General features: G+C 34.1%; 1 protein-coding gene across 1 annotated transcript; it reads left to right on the forward strand.

Annotated features, from left to right (window-relative positions):
• The first annotated feature begins 308 nt into the window (after positions 1-308).
• Positions 309-1,841, forward strand: LOC149409449 (uncharacterized). The gene is made up of 2 exons (XM_089649890.1): positions 309-359; positions 871-1,841. The coding sequence occupies exon 2, from the start codon at positions 886-888 to the stop codon at positions 1,420-1,422; it is 537 nt and encodes a 178-aa protein (XP_089506016.1). The 5' UTR covers positions 309-359; positions 871-885; the 3' UTR covers positions 1,423-1,841.
• The last annotated feature ends 16,366 nt before the right edge of the window (positions 1,842-18,207 follow it).

An 18,207-nucleotide genomic window follows, 5' to 3' on the forward strand; every position in this document is an offset into this window, starting at 1 on the left:
GCGTGACGGTGTACATTTTCATTTATCTATTGTAAAATAAAAATGTAGGTCGTGTGGGATTGCAATAACCTTCCCACATATTGGAATAAAAATTATTATTATTATTATTATAAAAATGTTGATGTACCGGCAATATTTGTAATGCATGTCCTTTTGTATATTTATTATTGAAGATTGAGTTTTTTTTAATTTTTTGAATCTGGGGATTTTAATTAAATAAGGGAAATTTTGGAGAACACCGGGGGAAATTTATTTGTTATCATAAGCTGTTCACTTGTTATCATCGGCCTACTGTGCTTTCGCTTACGTGCACCGCTGGACGTTCACATAATTCTGCAACTCTATCACAACATCTAAAGGTAATTAATTAATGCTTACGATAAGATTTATAATTTGAAGCCTTTAACGCCCACAAACAAGACAATTAATTATAAAACCAATTAAATTCTTACACCAATTCAACAAAATTTATTAACTGAAAATAATATTAAATATTAATAATATTAATAATATTGAATATTAATAATATTAAACTGTGTAATTTCTGGTGTGTACATGTAACATTCTAAAATATGCATGAAATTTTAAATTTAAAAAAATGGTAGGTAATTCTTACATTTTTATTTCACTTTTTTTTTTAAAATAATTGGTGGTGTAGTGCATAGTTGCCTCTCGATCAGGGTTCGATTCTGGACGTAGAAAATTTTATTTAAGATTTTATGTTTTTATTCTAATTATATAGCCCGTGATTTTTGTGAATAAAATAAAAAAGCCACAAACTATGGTGGTATTTGCATTATATTTTCTCAATAACTCTAATTGTAGGTACTATATTATTTGTTTGTAATATTTAATGTCCTCTTGTTTCAGATTATAATACCAATCATGTACGAGTCTTACTTCCTTGGATTTGAGATGAACAAACTAGATGACAATGAAGATGATGCGATGGCAGCAGGTCCAAGTTGTGGAGACGATTTAACAACAACCAGCATCAGATCTGGAGATAATGCTTCAACAATCAGCATCAGAACTGGAAATGATGTTAAAACAGTCAGTATCAGTTCTTTAAACGATACGGTCATGGAAGAGACTGAACCTCAAGTCAAAGCGATATCTGGATCTTCCGGTACGGGCGATAAAATAACATGCCAAAAGTTCTGGAAGATGGGAGGCATTGCTGAGAATCTTCCAAAATGTCGTGTGAATTGGTCTTTGATCCAAATGATGATCTTTTTAACGGTCATCATAACGATTACTGTCATTGAAGTCATTAATGAGTTTCTGTTTTCTCGGAAGTGCACCCGGTACTCCTTTGTCGCCATTATGATCTCGGCAGCCATCGGGAAGTTGGTGTTCACCAAGTTCTTCTGCCTGAAGAAGAAAGAAGAAGCAGAGACCATGGAAGAAGGAGTAAATTGAACAAATCAAATATCATATTTTTTAATACTTAACTCAGTATAATTTTAATACTTTAATGCTTAGTAACAATGTGACTCTTAATAATAATCATGTTTTTTTTTAAATTTATTACCTAGTCAGCAAGTTTGTAATTTTGTAATAAAGCATTACGCAAAAATAATTTTAATGATCGAATAAATAATACGACGACCCATATTTGTAATTCATCTTTGCTATTAGATACAATGGCAGAAATATGGGAAATAATATCTTTCTTTTTTTAAATAGTGATAAATAGATTTTTCTAAATAAAATTCTTCAACGACATGCATAAGTTAATTAATGTTCGGGATCAGTGGCGGCTCGTCCATTCATCCCTTTGTTACCCTGGTTTCCTCAAAAGTAGACGTGAAATAAATATTTTAACGCGTTTCCAAACGCAACCCAAAATTGTATTAATTCTAATAAATAAAATAAAATAATTTTGTTTCAATCCCACTTTAGTGTTTATATTTTTAATATATTATACCAACTTATTTCGTGTCACCCAGAGACTTCATCAGGGTTACATAAAAAACATACTTATTGTGTACTTCATCAACTTTTGCTAGGGGGGTGGAGGGCTTAAAAGGGGTGGACGGGTAGGTGGTGAGGGGTTAGGGGTCGAGGGGGTGGTAGGGGTGATAGTAGGTGGAGGGTAGTAGAGAAGAGTAGCGAATTTATTATTATTTCATTATCAAAGAAAGCAAAAACTTCGTGGCTTGGTGGTTGAAAACAAAAAACTTATTCATTTTGTATTATTATTTCGTTTAAAATAGAGTCATTTATTTGACGTTGGTGCCAATAATTAATCGGTTTAACTTTACTAAATTATTGAAAGATAATGTATAAGCGGGTATTTTTTCATTATAATGTGCGTAATTATTTTGGTACACATATCATACCTACTTGCTAAATTAAGTAGGTAATAAAATTAAGTAGGTATAGGTAAATTAAGCTAAATTAAGTACGTATAGGTAAATTAAGTACCTATATCTTAATATACTTTTCCAAGGATCTTGAAATTAAATAAAAAAATAATATTCACTATGTTAAGGCGATGCACTACGTCGTGTAATATTTTAAATTGAGCCGCTATCAATAAAAACTCTTACGTAGATGGCGATAAGGTTTAAATTCCCGCTTAACACCATCCGCCTGTTTTGATTTATGCAAGAAAAAAACATGGCCAAAAAGTGCCTTTTATTTTATTTTGTGGATGTTCAGGTATAATTTTTTTTTTTAATCATTTTATAAATAACTTAATTTGCCCCATTATACAATAAAATCATAACCGAAAATGGGTTCGTAAGTAGGAGATTTTGAACTTTAAAGCAGTTTTCATAGGCCTTTACATTATTTTTTTCTGGGCTTACAAAAAGATTTATTTAAAAAATTCTCGATTTTTTCAAAGACCAGGATGTATTCTACTTGCAGTATTTAATTAAAGCATCTGAAACATTTTTAGGTGATCAAATTTTCAAACCAAAAACACATGATTTTTCATTACTACGTATGGCATCGCCTTAATTAAACATATTTAGAAAAAAATACTTGTGATGTGGACGCCAAGTCATATATGACCTCGAAGCTCTAGAGAAGTTAAAAACATGTACTCGTAATTATGTCAAACAAAAACACACTCCGAATAAAGATGCAAAGTCGTCATCTTTTTTATTTACGACTTGAGGCCTACATTTTAACAGATCCATTTCACAATAATAGTTATAAACAAACAGCATTTTGCATTGAAAGCATTTAAGAAATAAATTTTACTTATAATGCTAACTAAGCATTGGCTTCATTTATATTTAATGGAATATTCCAAGAAATCAGGTCTGCTCAAAACAATCAAAACAACATTCCGCTGATGTTTGCATTTCAATAGTTGATAATAGTAGTCCATTAAAAAAAATAAATGATTAATTAGTGTCTTGGCAAATATGAAAATAATTATGAGTTTTTAACCGTTTTATGTTATTTTACTGTTGGATCTAGATTTAATTCATATATTTAAATGATGGTTTTAGAAATGTAAGTTACTTACGTTACTTAAAAAATACACATTTCCTACCTTACTTAAACGTGTTTTAAATTTCACGTTACTTATGAACTCCCACATTATTTTAAATCTGGATGTAGTCAGTTTTTACAACCCAAAATTAATGAAACTAAATGCAACATGAAACAGAACAAGAAAATGAAAAATAAAAAGGTAACGGTCTCAAATCTCAACTAGGAATCGAACCCTTGGTCTTGATTGCCGAGTGGTGAGAGACGTTCTCCGGTTAGACGGAGATCCTGGGTTTGTTTCCAAGTTAAGACCGTTATCTTTGTTCTGTTTCATGTTTCATTTGGACTTATTAGTATTATCTTCTTCTTCAATGATATATTACATTGCCGGTCGGTGGCCGAGTTGACATCGCGTTTGGGTCCCACCCAGGCGTAGTGTGTTCAATTCCTCAGCTGGCTCCTCCATCACAACACAAGCAACATTTTCAGCTTACTGTGGTGGTAGTAGGAGATTTTCAAATATTGTCAGGTTATTCGTAACCTGGGAATGTTTACTTTCTTTTGAAAAAAAAAAATATTTATACATAACCTTCAAAGTAATTACAAAATTAAGGTTGTTCCAATAAAATTCAATTTTATTTTATTAAATTTTTTTTTCTATTTTTTAAAGGGTTTGTTATGTCGCCATTTTTCGAGTCGCCACTGATAACATATTTGATCACGACACCACTGATCATATATTTTAGAATTTGTGATTTTTTTTTTTATAGTGCATACCTCACAAGAGTCCCAACTGCTCCCGTCTGGAGCCAGTGAGACTATGGCATCCCCAATTGGGGGATGTTGTGAGGCTGAAGGTAAGTGGGGAAGGGAAAGAGGAAGGTGGGGAAGTACCTGGCTATTCAGATCTAGTCACTAAACACGGCTAAAGCCATTTGGAGCAACGTTTCAATTCTGAATGGTGGTCTTACACCAGGGCGATACTGGTAGTATCTTCCACTCTGGAACGTGCCGCAAATATACTATATATTATTTTAATTAATTAATTGTGAAATAACACAAATTAATCAAATAAAATTTATTTGCGCACGCCGGGTTCGAACCCGCGACCTTCGGAATGGCAGTCCAATGCGTTACCACTGGACTATGCCGGCCGTCATAGTATAACCGATTAATATTAGTATAATACTTACGATTTTCATTAAAATTTTTAAGTGATTAAATACTGCACACATGGCACTTACGCAATGCTTATTTCTCTATGGAAATGGTTGAGGTAGGGGGTGATGGCCGGCATCAACCAAGTGACTTAAACAACGATAACTCATTCATAAACATTGTCAGTGACAACAACTTCACCTGGTAAGCCCAACAAATTAAAATGGTGAGTGATTATTCTTTAACATCATTAGGTATTTATTTTATTTTCTGTGTTCATGTTTTGTAAATGTTTTTTGTACTTTAGTCACTGAGTGAAAATCTTTTGATTATTTGTACATTTTTTTAGAAATTAGTGAAATTCATTTTGATGGAGGTCTCTGTAAACTTAGCGGTAATATTACTAATAATAATAATAATAATAAAACAGACGCGTTTGAATATCATATTTTTGTGTAATTACACTTTAGATTTACTGTTTTAAAAGATTAATAATGATTTTGGTGTGTAGTTCTTATAATTTGGTGATTAAAATTTTTCGTTTTCTTAAAATAACTATGATTGCTAAAAAATGTTTTCAAAGCAGTCCTTTTTATAATAAATATTATTTTCTTAAAAATTTTCAACTCTGAAATACGAAAGTATTTTTTCGCTAGTAGAAATGTGTATTTACCACAAAAAGAGATTTGCAAACTGACTTAACTGTTTAAGCGCCGAAATTTCGTTCCGGATATGTAAAATGTTAAGTGTGACAACGTAAAAACGTACTATTTTCGCTGTGTAAAAACTTTTTAAAAAGCTTCTAACAAACGAACATATATTCTGTTTGTTTGGCAAAGAAATAATGTATTCCAATATTATTCTATCCTGTGATTTTAACTTGCCAACATATTTATTTTATCTGTGAACAAGGAAGCATTGTCGACCTTGCAAAGGTCTATTATATTTACATAGATAATTGTGGAAAACGTAATAAAAAACCTTAAAAATGTGTTTAAATTTATATATTTAACTGTTGTAAATAAAGTAAGAGAGAAAAATCATTTCTCTGTAACGTATGTAGCTATTCTGGGGAAACTACATGTGATAGATATATAAACAATATTTTAAATATATAAACGCTTTATCTGAGAAGACGGTACAATTTACAAACACATTATTTAGCAAAATCAAAAAAGTTAGTTTATACGAACATAGACTGAGCCGATACACGATGATCCACGCGAACAATTACAGCATGGCGCTTGAAAGGTTAATTACATTAAGAGTTCTTCTTATCACTGTAAAAAAGTATTATTTCTTTAAAAAAAAATCGTTAACGGTGCTTCCAAGGTCTAAATTGAAGATTATTATAAAAATATAAGTGGTGATTTTCCCAAATTTATTTTGTATTCTTGCAATAGCATGTACATGAATATTTTTATGTTGATTTTTAGACGGAAAAATTGTACTCAAGTTGAACTCTAAGAACGGGTTGTTTCAGAGAATTATAACATTAAAATATTCTGTGACTAGATTTGACTAACATGGAATTTACCAGCCTTCTTCTTTCTCACAACATGACTTGACTTCGGCTTGATTGGCTTCGGGCTGACTCTTGTGCTAACGAAAATAAAATAAAATATTATTTTTATATCTTTAACAGGGCTCCAAATGTTCAAAGGAAAGCAAAATGACCGAAATAAAAAAGTCCGCCCACTCCCGGCCTGACCAGCTCCAGGCACAGGGATCAACGGAGAAAAGGCCGACCAAGAGCAACCCTATCGACATCCCCAAGCCGCTTTCACGCGAGGTCTACCCCAGAAAAATGAGAGATCGCCTCGTGTGAGATACATGTGGAAAGACAACTGACACTGCCCAGATGGACGCCCTTAAATATTTCATTTACAAATATATTAGTATAAAATAGGCTGTGTTTAATTATGGCGTTCAAATAAATTAATAAATCTTGTATTGTCTTTTATTGAAATTGTATTTGAATTAACAAAGTAACTGATTTATCACACTGTGGCCCCGCAGGGAGAGGCATAGGAGATGGACCGCCAAACAACTCGGTCTTAGCAAACACTCCTGGCCTCATTCACATTTATATTTATACATATCATTCTGTTATTCTGACTCTTGACATGGCCCGACTCAAATAATTGGTTCACTTGATCATGCTGTATATTAATTGGGCTTCCTCGACTTCTTCTGCCATTCACATTTGAATAATACATTCTTCCTACATTACTTTCTTTTGCCATTCGCTCTACATGCCCTTACCATCTAAGTGTCATTTTCTTAATTTTATTCATTGCACTTACATCAACATTTCGATTCTCGACAACTATCACACACATATACAAGGTTTTATCACAATTACGCCTCAAGGATCTCTTTCATACAGTATTCCGTCTTCTTTCATCCTTCCTCTGCAAGTTTCATGCTTCAATACTTTACACTAGAGTAGGTACCAGCACTCAATTGTGGACTGCTAGTTTCGCATTCTTGGAAAAAATTTTGCTACCGCCAAACGCCAACAGAGTGAATGTAAACACACAACATGGCGGCGTCGCACCACAACTGCAGCATGCTGTGATTGGTCAATTGGTGGAGGTTGAATAAACTAGCACGCAACTTTAATTTCTAACCAATTGAGATTGGACTAAAAGAATTTTAAAATACTGTTTTGGATGTTGACATTTTAAAATACTTATAATTAATTGTATCTGGGTGGTAAAATCATGTTTTATGGATGTAAAGACGCTAGATTTGATCTTTAAAATTATTGCGTTTAAACCTCATTTTCGCTCAAATGGTTGTTTGAATAACTAAGCACTGACACCACGAAGTTATTTGTCCTCTGTAATAATCAACTAATGGGATCATTTTCTTTCATGTCATTAAATATCTTGGATATGAGATTAAACTGCTAAACAAAATTAAGCGGTTATAGGCGTTGTCCCGGAAAGACATAGATCCTGGGTTCAACTATCAGTTCAGACCGACACCTTTTTTTATTTTTCGTATCTTGTTCTGTTTCATGTTTCATTTAAATTTTGACTAATACTGTATAGGAGTGTGTCAAAGTATCTTGAATTTTTTGTGATCTTGATTTCAGGAATATTATTATTTTATTAATGATCACACTGCTACGGCTATTATATTGCTGAAAATACCAGAACAATATGTCTAACAACCATTACTGATACGTCAGAAACGGTTCCATGATAATTCAACACACATTTAAAGGGTGATATAAAGTCATTAGAAACGATGAAATATATATATTTTTAACCTAACCTAATCTACTTAACCCAGTTAATAAAGTTTTTGTTTCATAACTTTCCATGACTTTATATAACTTTTTAAAGATGATTGTGATGATTTATCCGGTCACCGTCAAAAACATAATTGACTGATCGTAGCGAAGTTCCGTTATAACTCGAGACCTTTGCATTTCGTCTGTCTATAAATTTGTTTGTGTATTCCATGTCCGGCCATCCTGTCAAGATGGTAACCGTATTTTTTATTTTTTTTATTAATATCAATAGCAAAATTTGTACATTATGTAGGTTTAAAGTATAATATAAGTATATTTTTTGTATTTTTTTCACAGTCCTCATCACTAGGGTTTCCTGTTCTGAGGCGGCCTGTAGTTTTTCTTAAATTTTTGTATTTAGTTTTGAATTGTCTTTACATTGTCTTCATAATGTTTGTAAGTTGATTATTACTTTGATCTCTAAGCCATGTTTTGACTTTTGTTTTAAATATACTCATTTCGTTTATTTTTTTGGTTTCATTTGGTAGAGCATTGAACAATTTTATAGCATGGAATTTATTATTTCTCTGTCCAAAGGATGTGTTCAAACTGGGAGTAATCAGGATATTTTCGCTTTTTGCCCTGGTTGTGTATTTATGTTGGGCAGTGGAGTATTCGGATATGTTTTTTTTCAGTTTAAATAAAATATTTTTTGAATATAGTTTCTGTACATTGTAAACATTGAAGTTTTTGAATATTTCTTCTGTCGGGGTTCTAAGCGGAACTTTCAGTATAGTCTTTAATACTTCTTTTTGTGCTATATTGAGCCGCTCTGTGTGAGTGCTCAAGGCAGACCCCCATCCAGTTATTCCGTACTCTATTTGTGATTGACACAAAGCATAGTATACTTTTTTAATATCGTTTATATTGAGGATATTGCGAATGTTTCTAAAGAAGTATATGTACCTGGTTAGTTTTTTTGTAATTACATCTATATGTGAGTTCCAACGGAGATTATCATCAATTTCAATTCCAAGATATTTGATGCTTTTGGAGTGTGCTATAGTGGGACAGAGGCATGATAAGCCTTGATTTTTTTGATAAATTCCTTGGCATGAATGTAATTTGAGATTAAGGTCCTCTGACGGCTGCCCTCTGGCTGTTTTAGAAAATGTCAGATATTTTGTTTTATTGACATTAAGCGTCAGGGAGTTTCTTTTAAGCCAGTTTTGCAGGAGACCAAGTCCGTGTTCAGCTTCTTTGTAGGTATTTATCCAATCTTTTTCTTTAAATAAAATTACTGTGTCATCAGCAAAACTAATGATTTTTCCTCTTGTTTCTAGGTTACAGATATCATTAATGTATATTAAAAATAATATCCGACCTAGTACGCTTCCTTGTGGTACTCCATGGTTGATTAGGAGAGGTTTGCTTTTTCTCTTGTTAATTTGGACGCTCTGTGTACGCTCCGTCATATAGCTTTTTAGTAAGTTTAGTGTTGTACATGACATACCAATTTTTGAAAGTTTTGAAAAAAGTATTTTGTGATCTATTGTGTCAAAAGCCTTTTGTAAGTCTATGAAGATTGCCAAAGTTTTTTCTCCACTGTCTAAACTTTTAGTGATCATATCGGTAATTTTTTCTATGGCGTCACTAGTACTTAAGTTCTCCCTAAATCCATACTGAGTTTTTGATAATTTTTTATTGTCTTCTAAGTAGGATAAGAGTTGTTTTTTTAGTATTCTTTCCAATATTTTTGAAAATGCATTTAGTAGGCTTATTGGTCGGTAATTGTTTATGTCATTTTTACATCCTTGTTTAAATATTGGTAAAACAATCGTTTTTTTGAGGGCTGTAGGGAATATGCTATTCGTTATAGACATGTTGACTTAGTATGTAAGTGGTTCGATAAGTTCTTTACAGAGATATTTTATTGCGTTGGTTGAGATTGTGTCCTCCCCCGAAGAAATATTTGATTTTAAAGAAGAAATTGTGTTTTTGATATCGTCAGCTGTAATTTGTTTAAAATTGAGCTGATTTCCTTGCTCAGGTGGTTCGTTTATTTGTACATCTTCATTACATTTTGTAACTTGCTTTGCTAGATTTGATCCTATATTTATGAAAAAAATATTGACGTATTCAAGTATTTGGTCAGGATTATCAGCGTATGTCCTGGGAACATTGTTTATATTCAGCACGTCAATTGATGTAACGTTGGCAGATTTAGAACTGGTTATTTCATTTATTATTTGCCACATTTTCCTGGGATTTTGTTTACAATCTACAATTTTTTTCTTATAGTAGGTTTCTTTTGTACACATAATAACTTTTTTGCAAATGTTTCTGTATCTTTTGTAGTATCTTAACATTTGTATATCGTATGGATTTTTTTTAAGTTTCTTGTGTAACTCGTCTCTTTTTCTTATGCAGTTTATAACATTCTGTGTAATCCATGATATGATATTGGATAATACCTTTTTAAGACGTTGCGATCTGTAAAATAGGAACAATCAACACTACGCGAGATCTTTTAACTCTTCATAGAACAGCTAGTATTTGTGAATAACTACTTGTAAAGGTTTCTCTACCTTAGTAATTCGAACACGACCTGCAGATCAGCAAAAATCTGGCTGCCTGCCCGCATGGCAGCAGAGCATTCTGGTCGCTTGCGGGCTCAATAGGTCGAAATTTTTGCAAACCCAGTTTGCCACCTCTTACCAGACCTGACGGCTCACTAGCAAACACCGCCACCGAAAAGGCAAACCTTTTAGGGAAAATGTTTGCGGAAAACTCGACCCTCGACGACGGGGGTGCTGTTCCGCCGTCGGTTCCTCACTGCGGCTTCTATATGAAAAAGCTGAGGATCCGGCATCGGGATGTACTCCACGTCATACGGGGGCTCGATGTTAACAAAGCTAGTGGACCTGATGGAATACCTGCCCTGGTATTGCAGAGGTGTGCTGCGGAAATAGTTCCAGTTTTGACAAAGCTCTTCAAAATGTCCCTGAAGTGTGGCACTGTGCCCTCTGGTTGGAAAAAAGCGGTAATTCACCCTATTCCCAAGAAAGGTGACCGCTCCAACCCGGCCAACTACCGCCCCATAGCGATCACATCAGTTCTGTCCAAAGTGATGGAACGTGTGATCAACGACAAACTGCTCACATACCTCGAGAAGAACAAAATTATCAAAGACCGTCAATACGGATTCCGGCGGAACCGCTCGTGCGGTGATCTTCTCGCGTATGTGACGCATGTTTGGGGGCGGTGCCTGGAACGTCACGCCAAAGCCTTTGGCGTGACGTGACGTGACGTGACGTTTCAAAACCAAGGCCTTTGACCGGGTCTGGCAACGGCTCGGAGGGCTTTGAAGCAGAGAATGGACGGTTATCTCGAGAGTATTTCCTCCTGGGGTAAAAATAATCTAGTCGAATTTAATGTTTCAAAGACCCAATCCTGTCTGATTACGTCTAAAAGGGATCCAAATGATAATCTAGTCTCCTTCAACGGAAGCAATCTTCCGAACAGGCCTTCCATTGATATGCTTGGTGTAACTATAAGTGACCAGCTCAGGTACGGGGGCTCCATCGAAGCTAGAGTAAAGTTGGCCTCTCAGAAGCTGGGCGTACTGTACAGGGCCCGCAGATACTTTAATAGTACACAACTGCTCACCCTGTACAAATCACAAGTGCGCCCTACTGTCGAATTTGGCAGCCATCTCTGGTCTGGAGCCCCAAAATACCTGAAAAAAACCCTTGACTCTGTGCAGAAACGGGCGGTCCGTTTGATAGATTCCCCAATCTTAACAAACGGACTGCAATCTTTAGAGCACAGGCGTCAGGTAGGTATGCTGTCCTTGTTCTATCGGTATTACAATGGAAGATGCTCTGAGGAACTAGCGTCATTGATCCCTTCGGCACCGGTGCGTAGTCGGGATACACGCCAAACGCGCGCCCAACATTTGTACACAGTTGACACTTGTCACATGAGAACGGGTCGCTTCTACGATTCGTTCTTAAGTTCAACAGCTCGGCTGTGGAACGAACTGCCGGCCTCTGTGTTTCCTCCCTCCTACAACATGGGACTCTTCAAGACCCATGTTCACTCCTTCCTCTCCACAAAAAGACCCTCCACACAGCATCCCCAAAGATGACATAGGCCCTGAGGGAAATTATTTTCTTCAGGGCCTCCTGTGTGGAGTAAATATAAAAAAAAAAAAAGTATTGCAGTCTAGATGTTTGAATCCTCCCTAATTTTCTCTCCGTTATCATCCAATGCAGATTCTGTACTCCTAATCCAGAGAAACGGGTTGTCTAGACAAAAAAATTGTGGTTAATTCGTTCTCCGTAATGTTTTTTGGGAAGGCAAGAATACTTTTATTGGAAAATTCCTTTTTCCTTGACAATTCGATATATTCCGGTAGTGGATTTACATATTTTCAACGGTCATATTCACCTGTAGGGTAAAACGAAACGAAATGGGCATTACCGCCATTTGGCTGTCTAAATGTCTTTACAGTAAATTGTAAATTAAAGTTTTAAATTGCTACGTGGGTGTTTTACAAGTCGTAATGCTTTTTATATTATCTGTGAGTGACTATATGGAGATATCTGTAACTATTCAAAGCAATTAAATAAAACGGTATTTTTAAAGTTTAAGTAAATATAGAAAGAGATTTAATTCATTTAATTTATCGGAATACTCTTCAACGCAATACTTTTATTGGGGTAGACAGTTAAAAATAGTTATTTCAATAAAAAATTATGTGTATGACATTGAGACACAAAAGTGAGAGTTTACAATCTAGAGAGAGAGAGAGAGATTAGAGAGGAGCATGGAGAAGCGTTGCTGCTGACGTCATGTTTACCAGCAGGGATGTGCACTGCGTAGTATATATCAGCCATAAATCAGTTCATGAAGTTAATAAATTAATAATCCATGATTTTAGTTGGTGATTAACTCTATTTGTATAAATGCATCAGAATATATTATCACTTTCCTTCAAACATACACAGTATTAGAAGTGTATACTCCTGTCATTCATAAGTATAGAACAAAGCAAAGAAAACCTTTAACTCGACCATTTGGCATTTCATCTGTCAGTTACGTTCCGGTTCGAGATAATGACCGTGTTGGATGTTACCATTGTAACCCGACAGAGTTTACATGATCGTGGTTCCTACTGCGAGCTGTCAAATTAGAATATCAATATTATTGTACCTACAGGCCTAAAGAAAATTTAAAAAAAGAACTGTCGTTGAGATGGTGACATTTCATTTTAAAAAATGTACAAATATTTATTTGTACACTTAAATTTTTGTTTATAAAATAAGAGAAAATTAGAAAGATATTTTTTTGAGGCGAGGTCTATTGCTTGCATAGTACTAGTTATAATGGGTTACCACTGGTTACTGCTATTATATTGTTACTATAAGTTATGTTTGGCATGATATTGATATTTTTTAAAAGATTCGGGTAACGGGTACACCTAAAATGCCCACACCGCTGCATCGTCCTACCCCAGCCGAATAAACAGAAATTCTCTTGCAAAATTCTTCCGTTTAAAGAAAAGATATAAGTAAGTTAAGCCCGAGAACTTTTGGAAAATCATCTTTTTTATATTTTCAATAAAGCGTCAGGAAAATCTAATGATTGGGCGTTATCGAGACAGGAACATATTAAGGCACACAATAATTTCACTCTTCGCCACTTGTGCTCTCCTGGTGGAAATTTAACCCAAAACGGAATACTTTTGGGAATTGAATAGACTCGCGAAATACAAACATTTTTATAGTATTGTAAAATTTGATATTTTGAAATGTCTAAATACTCATTTGTAACAACGCGCCAACAATTTTGGCATAAAGGTATCTGCCAGGAAAGATGGAGATAATTCAGTTTGTATATTCCTTCAAATGCATGACTGCTTCGAAACCGGCCAGCATTTTCGTATAAATACAGCGATATTCACAAAATACCAACATTTCATAAAATAACATAAGAACATTTCTTATTTTCACTTAAATATGGCGGATACATGTTGCATAATGCTTTCCTTACACAACCATATTATTGCAATATATCTAAAAATTATAATATTGCCATAATGCGAACACTGAATATTTAAAGTCCAGCGACGTTAAAAATGTTGATATTCAATTTTCTACGAAATAAACTTACAAATGGTTAGTTTTCAATAGAAAAAAATTAATTAGGCAATGTAAAATTCAAGGAATATCACCAATATATTCCTTAATAACAGTTACCATTATAATATATGAAAAAATATAAAGCACCAAAGCGAATTGGGGAAAGAGTAACGCGGGATAACCGTACGCAATTATTACTTTGGTATTTTTTGTATTAAATCACTGTTAATATTTTATTCCATTTTTTTGTTAATTAAAACGATTGATTACTAAAGTATATCAAGCAAACATGAATCCTCATAGGTTTTGCAAATCAAAAATTTACATAATAATTTCACTTGGATACTGATTTCGTACACTTGACTCATATGTGGGGTAAACACAAGCAAACGGTAGTTGATATGCAAGGATTCTGCTTTCAATCTGCTCTTTGGTTCAAAATAACCCGTCCGGATGTTCTGCTTATAATTTTTTTATGTGAAACATCTTTTAGAGCGCCTAGGGGGGTAACCGACTCTTGCGTAAAGCGTGGACGCTATTGCACGGAACGACGCTTCATTCGGCTATCATTGTTACTCTTCGGCTCTTTATACCCGGCCGCCATAACATTGTGCGATGTTTTGTTGTCCTGGAGCTGATTTCAAATATTTTTCTTCGTTCAAAAGTAAAGTTTGTTGTTGCGCAGTAAACCTTTCTTACGTCTGTATTCGATATAACTTAACCGTATTGTATATATTTAATATGTAACAATTTATTTGTGTATATTTTAATAATAATTTAATAATTGTTTTGATTTCAAAAATATGAAGACTGGTTTACTTGCATTTTAACTTCCTTCAATAAAAATAAACAGGTGATTATACATATCGACATAATTAAAAATCACTTATACGAAGAAGAATAAATTTACGCACCACATAACGCCACATAAGTATATAACAACCTTCACGTAGCATCAAACAAATAACCGACATAATTAAATTTAAATCATCACTAAAACAAATGTCGCTACACTTTAAATTAATACCCTAAACAAATAAAATACTGTTTTTTTATTTTTATTATTTACATATATTTGTTAACATGTAACTGTTGTGTTTTGTAATATAATGTGTATTTGTTGGGTTAGCTGGAAGAAATAGAATGTAACCTATAAGCTATACCCTTGGTATTTTTGTGCAAATGTTTTTTTGAATTTTGAATTTATAATAACAGAGTATGTTTAACCCTGAACTCTTACTCCATCATATGAAAACAAAATAAACTTAAATGTTTATCTGTACGATAATTGCCTCTTTGCATCCGTGAAACAAAAACTATTTTTTCAATTAATGTTGTATTAATTTATAATATTAAAAAATACAGTGTGTGGCAAGCCTACGCACGACGGAAGTGAAACTTTTAGTATTCTTCTCTCTCTCTCTTTTCATTTCATATTATTATTATTCAGAATTCTGTACATTATACTTTTAAAAAGCATAAATTTATTTATAGGCGTGTTGTTAACAAATGAACGTTTAACTAGATTCCTAATACTGACATATTTATAAGTAGCATGTGAAAAAAAAATTAAAAGTTATAAAAATATGGAATTCGAACCCGGGTCCTGCATAATAAGTGTCGAACGCTCTGCCTCTAGACCGAGAGGAGACGTATCTCGCGCGACGAGAACCGCGTATACAACGTGTACTCCTCAATTGACTTGTCCCGCGCAAATTTTCGTTTTCAAACACGGCAAATGAATAATATCACATAACGTCTCGTTAACGCTTTATATAGGGTCGAATTGAAGATATATTGGCAGTGTGAAGTCATATCTGTCGTTTTTCAAAATATTTCCGTATATTTGTCCGTTTTGGAAAAGATCTATCGTGTTTTAACAGTATCATACCCGTTTGGAGTCTGAATTTGAAATACATTTCTAAATTTTGAAAAACTCACTTACGGCTGTGTTTTTTACTAAAAAAACTTGTCACGCACGTCTGCGAGGGTAATTAGTCGCGTTATCGGCCTTGATTAGTAATTTTAATGATTCAAAATAAAAATAACTAATCAAAATACCGAGCGACTCTACCGGCTCGATTTGTAAGCTTTATTTCGACCAAAATATCATATAGGTACCGACCGTTACTTCTAGCCAATTACTCGAGTGAACACCTGCCGGTCTAGAGTCTCACTAAATGGATTTAGACATTTCGGGAGACTCTCGGTTAAAATTAACAAATTTATGTAATTTTTTACTACATTATTACAAATCATGTAGATATCTTCTTATATGTATGCCTGACAAAGTCGCAGCACGAGAGCATTTCATCGCTTTTCCTCGTATTAAAAAAATAACAAAAAGAAAAAAAAATAGTTAGAGCGGTGATCGAACCTCGGTTCTTCACGACGACAGTCGGGCGTCCGGCCTCTAGACCGCAAAGCTGAGTTTGGAGAGTGACCTAAACTAAGTATATAATATTAGCTAGGCTCCTATAGCGAAATGATCACGGTTTTTCGTGACGGTCATGAGTCGGTTTTACTCCGGTCCTCAAAAATGCATAACGCGCGTAAAGAATTTTCACTTCAATAATAAATTGAAAATATAAAAATATATATGTGTAGTAATAAAACTAAAAAGTAATCCGTACGTATTTTTTTAATTATTGAAGGCAATATTGGAGATTCTCGCCCGGCAAGACAAGGGTCCTGGGTTCAAGTCTAGATAAGTTAAAATTTGAGATTTAACTCATTAAATTATTCGAAAAATAAATAAATAAAGAATTTTTTGTTTATTATAATTCTTTCCATAAAAACTTATAGGTTCCATGCTAGAGAGACCGCAGGTGAGGAAACCAGACATTTATTGGGGCTAATACTAAATCCAAACCAGCAGAGAAACCTCTTGTTGAAGTAAAATTATTCCATTCCTTATGAAATTATCAAAACGACCTGTTGGTTTCAGAAGCTCATGTTTTACTTATAAGTGTGATTTTTTCTTTACCTGTATAATTTAATTAAAAATATATACTTATTGAATTATGTAATTTTTTAATATTGAATTGAATTGAATTGGTAATATTTGACAGTAAATTAATGGAAGGAATGATAAACTAAAAACTGTTTTAAAACTATGTGAGTGAATAATTAAGAATTTTCAGTAAAATATCAAGAAAACTTAAGTATTTTTAGAAAAAGCATTTTTTCGCCTTCGCAACACAGTACACCGTTAGGAAACAAAATTGTTTACACAACATCACACATTGATAACAGAAACAAAATAAAAAAGAAAACCATGAAAAAAAGCCATCTGTCGATTTTTAGTTTATACATTAGGCTCACTGTACAGTACTGTACACCGAACTATTTCAAGCTGACCCAAAACGCTACAGAAGATGAAGAAGAAGATGAAACATGCACGAATTTATCGCAAACATCTCCGTCCTATCATACACTTACCCACCACCAACGGTTACCCCTCTTGACTCTAACGAATCTTCTGTTAGTACGAGTGAATCATACACACTCATATAAAAGACGCAGTTTTGTTTGACAGCGTCATTCTTTCACCGGGGATCCGTGTGGTATATTGTTTACACCAAGTGGACAACTGCAAATCAATCTATCAAGATGTCGGATTTACCACCATTCGTCTTTGCAGATTTCTTCAAAATTAATGCCAAACCGTTGGTATACAAGTCATTGGCAAAGAAACCATCGAAGAAAAGGCGACGCTGTTCCGGAGGGTGTTTCAGGCAGATGAGCACTATCTACGAATACCCCGAAGACCAGTGGAATGCAGCAAATAAAATGGAACAGGAGGCAGCGTCAACAACATCGAAGACTACGAAGACATCTACTTCCTGGAAAAATGACTGATGGGGTCATCTAGTGGCGGTCCGGCACGTGGCATTCTTACTAATCTTTAATCTTCAACGGGGATTAATAAACCCTACTACTTCACTTCTGGTGCGTCTTTGATCTTCAAGGGGGGTTAATAAACCCTACTTCTTCTTCTTCTTGTGCGCTCTCCTAACAGAGGTTGACACGGATAATCTTCGTCCAGAAGGCTGCAGCCGGAAACTTTGTGCCAATAGTGTTTATTTATAAAATAATTTTAATCCAATAAAAATGTGACAATGTGTAGAAAAGTTTGTACCAATTGTGTTCAATTATAAAATATGCTTAATGTAATGAAAATATTTCTATTTACAATTTTAAAGT

The sequence above is a fragment of the Hesperophylax consimilis genome, chromosome 31, assembly GCF_061612785.1.
Source record: "Hesperophylax consimilis isolate HC1 chromosome 31, BYU_Hcon_1.0, whole genome shotgun sequence".
Taxonomy (NCBI): Eukaryota; Metazoa; Arthropoda; class Insecta; order Trichoptera; family Limnephilidae; genus Hesperophylax; species Hesperophylax consimilis.

What these genes read in the sequence shown, in the direction of transcription:
- LOC149409449 (XM_089649890.1), top strand. Translation starts at nt 886, where the DNA reads ATGTACGAGTCTTACTTCCTTGGATTTGAGATGAACAAACTAGATGAC.